Source organism: Empidonax traillii, unplaced genomic scaffold (genome assembly GCF_003031625.1).
Source record: "Empidonax traillii isolate 1590-97213 ecotype Southwest subspecies unplaced genomic scaffold, ASM303162v1 scaffold15:size5535645, whole genome shotgun sequence".
NCBI classification, from domain to species: Eukaryota; Metazoa; Chordata; class Aves; order Passeriformes; family Tyrannidae; genus Empidonax; species Empidonax traillii.
In genome coordinates, this window is record NW_020955208.1 from 668,809 (window position 1) to 677,426 (window position 8,618).

General features: G+C 51.0%; 1 protein-coding gene across 5 annotated transcripts in view; it reads left to right on the forward strand.

The window, feature by feature from the left end:
- Positions 1-8,316, forward strand: part of RNF220 (ring finger protein 220) — a 210,204-nt gene extending 201,888 nt beyond the window's left edge. For all 5 annotated transcript variants that reach the window (XM_027892781.1, XM_027892789.1, XM_027892760.1 and 2 more), the window contains one exon: positions 6,218-8,316. In XM_027892781.1, coding sequence (XP_027748582.1) covers positions 6,218-6,289 — 72 coding nt within the window. In that variant the 3' untranslated portion in view covers positions 6,290-8,316. The remainder of the gene's footprint in view (positions 1-6,217) is intronic.
- The last annotated feature ends 302 nt before the right edge of the window (positions 8,317-8,618 follow it).

Consider the following 8,618-nt stretch of genomic DNA (forward strand, 5'->3'; position numbering starts at 1 on the left):
GGAGTTAATAGGAGTTGGGGCGGGCAGGTTGTGTTGGGCTTCCGGCCCCTTTTGAACATTCTGGAGATCTGCCATCCCTGCTGGTGAAAAGTCCCCTTTCTCCCGTGTCCCTGTGGTTCGTGTGCCCGGCCAAGATCTGATATTAAATTAGGGTGTGAGTGTGTCTGAGGGAGTGAGGATCGTGTACTGAACAAGGCCCCGGAACTGAAGGTTCAGAGTTGCCTGGGAGCAATTCTAAACCTCTGCAGGGTATTGAACACAGGGTGAAATTTGATGCTCACATCCATCTGTGGACCTAAGGTTTAAACATTTTCTAGGATTTGATACTACAATGATCTAGAGCATCCCTAGTATCCTCTGACTTTGGTGGTGTCAAACCACAACCATGAGCTTGCTGCTCCCTATTTGCTGGTTGTCTGGGACACTCAACACAGTGACATTCTTCATTCACCTACCCTGCGTGCTGAGAACTAGTTGATATCTTAAACTTATGCAGAAACTGGGACACAAGTCTGGAATAACTTGTCTGTGATCCCTTTTGGAAAGCCCTGAACACATGTGCAGGTTCTTCCAAGGTAGGAAAGAAATGATGTTGCAGGAGGAAGGCTTAGCCTGGCAGCAGGAGGTGGGTTCGTGTCCCTGAACAGCGACTGTCCCTGTGGCAGGTGTCTGTCCTCAGCTGGTTGTTGGACTGCAGCCCCGAGTCACTGGGGATGAATCTCCCTGTGGAACAATCTGCCCCTTCTCCATCCTTCCCAATTAACTGAGAGTTAACATTAGTACAGCTACTAGTGTGTGGAATTTGTGTTTTCCTTTTCCTGGGAAGGGTGCTCTAGCAGTAGAGACTGGCCATCTGCCTTGCTGGGGAGGTTTGGCACCTCCCTCCTCTGAGGTTTGTGAGAACAGGTTTGGTGCGTGTCTGTCAGCAGTAACTCAAGTTGAGGTGATATTTGCAAGGGGAATGGGTTGGTGAGTTCTTGACATCCCTCTGAGCTGTAATTCTGTGATCTCCCAAACCCTGGTGTCTTTCTTTAGGAAGTAAATGTAGTTAGAAGCTAAGTCAGGCTGTTCTTTGCCAATGATGGAGCTGTTTGTGGGTGCAGGGGCTGAAAGAGGACAGGTTTATTTGAGCAGATGCAGTTTACTGAGTATCCCCCATCACCTCTACAGCCAGAGCCAGCATTTCCCATGGGTATTTGTTGACCCCAGGCTTGTGCTTGCCTGCCTTGGGCTTGTTTGGAAATGACAACTGTAAGAGCAGAAAAAAAAAAAAAACACACTTCTAAAAAGCCTTCTTCATCATAGAATGCTTCCAGGGGATCCATCAATAGATATATGTCCTCAGCAGGTGACACACTTGTATCTTTGCAGGATTACTGCATTTTTAGCTTTGCCATTTCAATACCCATGCAAGCTGGAGTAGTTTTGTACAGAACAGCACAGAGCAGTCCTTCTGGGTGATCCCTGGGTGCTTCCAGCAGCACAGGGACCTCCTGGGTCAGCAGCTGCATGGAGGATGCTGCACTTGATCGTTCATGATGCTCCCTGTTTGCAGTGAGGTTCTTGGGTCATTTATTAACATTTTTTCAGTTCTGGCCTCCAGCAGCCTCTGGGGGTGAGCTCCACCCTTTGAGGAGGCTCTGTAAAAAAAACTGTTCTCCTGGTGGTTTGACCCCAATAGCTGACAGCTGGAGGGTACCCCCCAGCGGCAGTGGGGAACAGCTGCTTCTCTGGGAATTGGCATTGGCAGAGAAGAAGCTGCCACTTCATGTGAAGGCGTGGGTGGGAGAGAGGGCTGTCACCTTGGTTGAGAATTGGATCTTGGCATTGTGTTCCTCTCCTGGCAGAAGCTGGCTCTTGGTTTGGGTCCCTCTTGCATCTCTCTATTTTGATTTTACTTCCTCTACTTGCTCTGTGTGTGTGTGTCTCTCTCTTTATTCTCTGTGCCTGGTAGCATATTGTACTTGGAAATTGCCCATTTTTAGACCCACAGGACAGCAGGAAGTGCCTAAAATCCTTCCTTTTGAGTTTCCCTGCCTTAGCCAATTTATAGCAGACGTCACACCATTTTTTTTTTTTTTTAAGAGGCAACTTTAAGACAAACTCCTCCAATCCTTCCTGGCACCGTGTAAGCCCTAACGACTTTTCAACATCTCAGCTCTCGTTAATGTATTTTTCAAACTACTACCCCAAGTGATTAGCCTGTATTGCGGATCAATCACTTGCCAAATTTTAATTAAGAAAGGAGGAGAAAAAATAAACTCCATCCTGGTTCCAGCCCCGTTTCTTTGCTTTGTAACAGCCCTGGAGCAAACTTCTTGCAGCAGAGTTTTATAAACCCCTCAAAACTGGGGTTTATAATGGAAAAGCTGAGGTGGCCTTTACTCTAGCACACACAGCTATAACACATCAAGGCTTTTCCATGTAGCTATGATGAAAGGAGCAGAAGGACCTGGAAAAAAAAAAAAAAAAAAAGAAAGAAAGAAATGGCCGACAGGTGGGACTTATTATTCCACAGCATTTTTATTTCAAGGGAAAAGTTTAGTAACCCCAGCTGGCAGGTGAGCAGTAGGGGAGCAAACGCTTTTTCATTGTGCCTGTGCCAGCATGTGTGTGTGTACAAGCTTATGTGCCTCTCCACAAGAGAGGAGAGCTTAAACTCTGGTGCTGATAAACCTCGTACACCTACTCGGAAAGTCAGATGTAAGGAACAAGGTTCTGAGTAATTTCAATCTAAAAAGAAAAAGATCGGGACTTAGTTCTGAATTTAACACACATGCTTATGTGTGCAGAGGAGGACGGTTTTATTTCACAGAAAGAAAGAAAAATGCATCCCCAAGGGTCCAAAGTAATTATTTTTGCCTGAACTGTTAATACCGAGCATAAGTACTAGAGAGACCCTGAGCCCAGCGTGCCACGTGCAGCCTGTGCAGCGTTCAGGCCAGGCTGCTGAAGGGCTCCAGGTTGCCATTGTTCCCTCCAACATACCCAGGCTTCAGAGCTCCAGCCCACGTGCAGGTGAAGCAACTTCCACCACTGCCCTAAATCAGTCTGTGATCATGCAGCTTTTGCAGAAAATAGGTCAAGCTCTATGTGGTTGTTTCTGCTTCGTGGCGTGGTTGAAGAAACTTGGGATGCCCAAGCTCAGCCTTGGGATGTGCAGCTCATCCTGAGGTGAGAGAGCAGATCCCCCTAAAGCCATCGGCCTGTGGTACAGAAAATAGATCTCAGGGTCAGAGATCCCAGGGTATGGCAAGATAAATCCACCCATCTTCCCTTTCCCTGTGGCGTAAAGGAACTACACACCTGACCTTGCTTTGCCAAAGCTGCAGTTGGTTTAATCAGGCTTGTTCTGCCATCCCTGCAGGCTGATTGTGGAGGGCTGCTGCAGACCTGGTCAGAGTGGCTTTCCAGGAACCCAAACTTCCGAAATTTTCTGCTCTGAGCTGTCTGGTCTGTGTTAGCAAGGTTGCCCTTGCTAAGGGTCACACACATCTGTCCACAGCTGTCTCAGTCCAGCTCCACATCCCAGAATGGAGCAGGAGGTACAGGAGTGAGGTGGCAGCAGCAGCTGAGGTTGGCTTTTTTAGTAGAAGCAAAGGCAAGGAGGTTCAGTGCTCTGCCCCACCCTCCTGCAGGCAAATGTCTCTGACTGCAGTGAAGGTGAAGGAGCAGCTGGAGAAGTGCTGTTGAGCCTTGCACAGGGGCACTGAGGAGCAGGGGCGTGGTCTGAGGTGGCAGCAAGCACTGTCCATCCTTCGCCCCAGACTGAAGGCAGGCTGAGGCATTCGGTGGGTCAGAACGCTGGTCCTGCAGAAGGTCCATTGTATCCTGGTGCATTGTCCAGAGAGGCAGAAGCTCCAACTGCTTGGCTGGATGCTTTGCTGCCTTCTGTGTGTAAGCCGTGCTTGTCTTGGGAAAGGGAGCGTGGACACAGATGTGGCCAGTAGTTCCATCTGGAATGCCTAACATCCCCACGCACACTTAATTCTGCTTGTCAGGGCACACAGGAAAGCTGTCCCTCAGACAACATGCTGTGAATTAATTCCTCAACACCTCCCTGCCACTTCCTTTGGGACCCTCCGGCTACAAAGATGATGCCAAGAGGGCAACCAGGTGCAACAGGTGCCTTGATGAAGGACCAGGGAACTGCATGGAACTGAGCAGGGACTCAGATGAAACAGGCTATTTCGTGGCATTTGCATCCAGATTAGTGAGCCCCTCCTTGGGAGTGCTGCTGTGCACACTGGCCCACAGTGTCAGAAAGGGCAGATGTTTACATTTTTCTCTTCTTTGTATTGGTTGGCACTGCAGCAAATTTTTATTGGGATAGAGCTTGCCCTTTCTGCGCAGGCACAGTGGGATGGTCCCTGCCCCAGAAGGTAGAAAATCTAAACAGGCACAGTAGTTGTCCCAGATAACTAGAAGGACATGTCCATAGGCATTAGAATCAGAGTTGGTGGTCTGTCCCACTGCCAGTCTGTCGCTCACCCTGAGAGTGATGCCTAAGGTGTTTCGGGTGTCCATCACGTGTTTCATTCAACTCTAGCTCAACAAGACTTTGTGTGTGGCTGGTTCAAAAATCTCAGGGGCAAAGGCCCATGGTCCCCTCGTGTGTCAGGGCAGCTGTTGAGCCGCTATCAGCAAGGGCTGTCGAAAGGCAGCCTGATTGTTCAAAAGTCCAAAGCTCAGGGAATAGCAAGTGTGTGAAGTCCATGTCTGCCAGGAATAATGTGCACTGGGAGCAGGGAGGGGGCTGGTTCAAAACTAGTCTGCAGTAGTACTGAGTCCTGCAGAGCAAACATGACTTGCACCTCTTTGGGGCTGCACCCTTGCGAACTACTTGCACCCATATAAATTTTCTGTGTCTGGGAGTCTCTCCTCTAGATTCTCCTTAGCCCGAGGAACTTCTAGGGGAAAAGGCCCCTGTTCTGCCTTTGCAGGTGTGGTCACAGAGCAGAGAGGGCCTGTTCTAAGGGTGCTTGCCTTTTGTAAGCAGCAATGCCACCTCCTCTGCTAGGGATGTACCCAAGTGCAGGTAGCAGTACCGAAGCAGCGCCCTGCCCTGCTGCCACACTCACTGCTGCAGGTATTGCGAGAAGCCCTGCTCAGGGAGAGCAGCAACATCACTGAACCAAACGACCTCAGCTCTGCCAGCCAGCCCCGTGCAGGCTGGCAGGTTCTCAGTGTTGCACTCCTTGTCATCTCGCTTGTCACGCCGAGCGCTGGGCGGGAGCTGTTGGAAGGGCCTGTCTGACAGCAGTGACCAAACTTGAGGTGCTTGGACAGAGCCTGTGCTCAGTTCTGCGCTTTGGGAGGTTGTGTTGAGGTGCTGAAAGCCAGGGCATCCCGATTTCCTGTGCTGCTGGTGCTGCAGATGGGAGGCTGCCTCACAGCAGAGCCCTCTTCCTGTCGTTTTTCCCATCAGTTGTCTGTCACATCTGCCAATCTAATGATGACCGGCTTAGGCTGACCCCGATTCTGAGGCTTATTAACACCTCTTGCTGTCAGGCTCTGTGATAGATGGCTCATCAGCCCTTGTTTTATTTCATGTAGTGTTCATGTCGGCCGCCCATTACCCCACCCCAGCTCACATCACAGTTTGCTGGTTTCAGCTCACCTTGGCAGAAGCGACTCATCTCTGCAGCATCTGTGTGAGCTGGGGGGAGACAGGACAAGGGTTTCCTTCGTGCCAACAGCTCGTGGGCTTTTGCAGGATGTCCCAGGCAGTGCCCCATCGTGCTGCCCTGAAAGGGATGGTCCAAGCCCACCATGAACCAGCTCAGTCATCCCTCCTGAAAACTTAACTTGTTCCAAACTTAACTGGCTTGATTTTCTGCCTGTTCAGGCACCTGAACTGGCTCATTGAGGGCTGCAGGTGAGCGAGAGAAACAGAAAGGAGCAGATCTCCCTGGGAGCCTGTGGTGCCAAGTTTGGTGACACACGCTGGCTCTGGGTTTCAGCCCCCCAGAGCTCCTGCTTGCCCAGCTGCCTCACGCTGGGGACTGGAACAGGATGAGGGGCTGGCAGGGCAGGCAAGAAAGGCCTTGGTTGGGGCTCCCTCTTCTTGCAGCTTGTTGGCAGGGCAGCTTATTCCCCCCTCACTGGGGGGGGAAGGGGGGGTTGTTTCTGCTCCCCTGAGATTGCAGGCCCAGGGCAGGGCCGTGTGGGTTGTCCTTCGTGCTCTCACACTTTGTGTCTCGTCTGCTGCTTGCAGGGTGCCAAGAAGCTCTGTCCCCAGTGCAACACCATCACGTCTCCCGGAGACCTTCGGCGCATCTACTTATGAAGGAGCCGGCGGTGGGGCAGGACCCAGCGACCCGGCTCAGCTCGTCACACCCAGGGGGAGGAGAACGACCGCAACAAAAAAAAGACGTTTTAAAACTTAAAGAAACAAACGAACCAGAGACTCCAGACACGGACTCGAGGATACAGGAGCAGTGGGGAGCCTCGGCTGCCAGGTCCCGCAAGTTGAGACCTCCTTCAGCATCTGCAGCGGGCAAAACCAAACCCTTTGTTGTGAAGCCCCCCCCTTTTTTAAAACCAGTGTTCCCCATCACCCGTTCCCTGGAGCTGGCTTTGCATTGTGGATGGCTCGTGAGCCCTCCTTTGGACTGTGTTGTTGACCACTCTGCCCCCAGGAGACTGGGGAAGGGACCCTTGACAGAAAGATGTTAAATAACCTGTAACTTGTGTTCTTTGTTCAGTTTTGTTTTGTTTTGTTTTTTATTTGTTTTGGTTTGGTTTTCGGTTTGGTTCTGTTTTGGTTTTTTGTGGTGTTCTAGTGATAACAAAAAGGTTTAAAGAAAAAAAAAAAAACACACCCAGGCAGAAATGAAGCACATGTAATATAGATTATATATGTTTACAATGTTGTGTATAAATGGGATAGACTCAAACATTACATACTAATAAGTTTCCCTTTCTTTTCTTTGGGTTGTATTTTTTTTAAAGAAGAAAAAAAAAATGAGCAGAGAACATTAAACCCATATTTTTCTTGGTTCAGCAAAGTTTTGGCATTAAAGTCATTAGTTTAAAAAAAGTATATATATACATATATATAATATAAATGGTTTAATGTTCTGTGGTGTATATTTCCTCATTCAGATATGAAGTTAACAGCTTTTAGTAATGGCTGTAGCATTGCCCATAACTTACAGAACTTATGGGGAGTAGAGGAGGTGGATTTTTGTCATTAGTTGTAGCTAATGGGGCTATTTATAATAGAATCGTTATCCCCGGAAAGACACAGCTTTTAACTCCTCACCGGGGGGCCGGGCAGGATAGAGGAATCTGGCTCAGCCCTTTTGCCTTTTCCAGCTGGGGAAGGGGCAAAGCGTGTGGAGCTGGAAGGAGGGAGTCAGCTGGAGCCCTGCCCTCTCTCCCTGCTGGGAGTGCCTGTTTGAGGGGTCCAGCTGATCCCCTCTGCCTCCTCCAAGGCTGTAGCACCTTCCCCTCCCCTGCCCGGCCTTGCTTTCCTCTCCTCCAAGCAGCATTTGCTGGCTGAGGATTCCTGGGCTGCTCAGGACGGTGGGGAGGAGGGGATGGCAGGGGACAGGGTGGTCGTGCAGGTGGCTTTGCCCGGAGATCTCAGCCAGTTCCCTCCCGGGCGGGGCTGCAGCAGCCCGGAGCTGTGCAATCCCTGCAGAGCCAGCCCTGCGCCCACACCCCGCAGCTCCCACCCTCCTACAGCCCGCATTTTGCCCTAGAGGTCTTGGCCCTGAGGCAGAGAACTAAGCCAGCTCTGTCTCTTCCCCACCACCCCCCCAGGGTGTCCAGCAGAGACATTTCCAGCCGAACCCAGAGGTCTCCCACAGCCCCAGCCTCTTTCCACGCAGTCTCTCATGCTTGTCCCTGTCTCCCATACCCTCAGCCTTAACCAAAGCTGCCATCAGGTCTGGTTTTCTTGTTTTTCTTTCTTTTATTGTCAGGACCCAAGAAACAGATACCGATCCGTTTCCCAAGACCTCGTGTGCTGAATTCTCCCGGCTCCGCTCCGTGTGTCCCTGCCCTAGCTCCCCGCAGCCAGAAGACAGGGAGATGGGGAAGCTCATCTCCCATGCTCCTGCAGGGTCTTTCCAAGCGGATCCCACCTGGCAGCAAAACGTGGCTGGGGTGTTTTAAGACAGTCTGGAAACAGCAATGGAAGAGGGGTTTGGAACAGGGCCGCTGGGGTATTTCCAGAGGGGGAAGGGCTGGGAAGGCAGGATGTGGAGGGCAGGATGTGTTCCCTGCCCTAAGTTTGGTGCTGTTTTGCAGAGAACAGCCGCTGGCCTTGGCGTCTCCTGAGTGATTTCAGAAGGATCCCACTGCATCAAAAAAAAAAAGAAAAACCAAATTGAAGGAGCAGTTATTTCATAAATATCTCATCAAAAGGTGACAATTCCTAATTGGGAGTTTCCCGGGTCTCCAAGCTCATAGCAGTGTGTGGCCTCTGAGACCACAGAGCTGCAGCCTTCTCTGCTCAGGGACCTGCAGAGCTCCCAGGGACCAGAGGAAGCCGAGGCACCCTCAGAGGGTCCTGCCCCACGGGGAGAACTGCAGGCAGGGCCTGGCCAGGGGCTGTCACTGCTGAGTGACCCCGCAGCCAGCAGCACTCGGGCAGGGGAAGGGCAGGC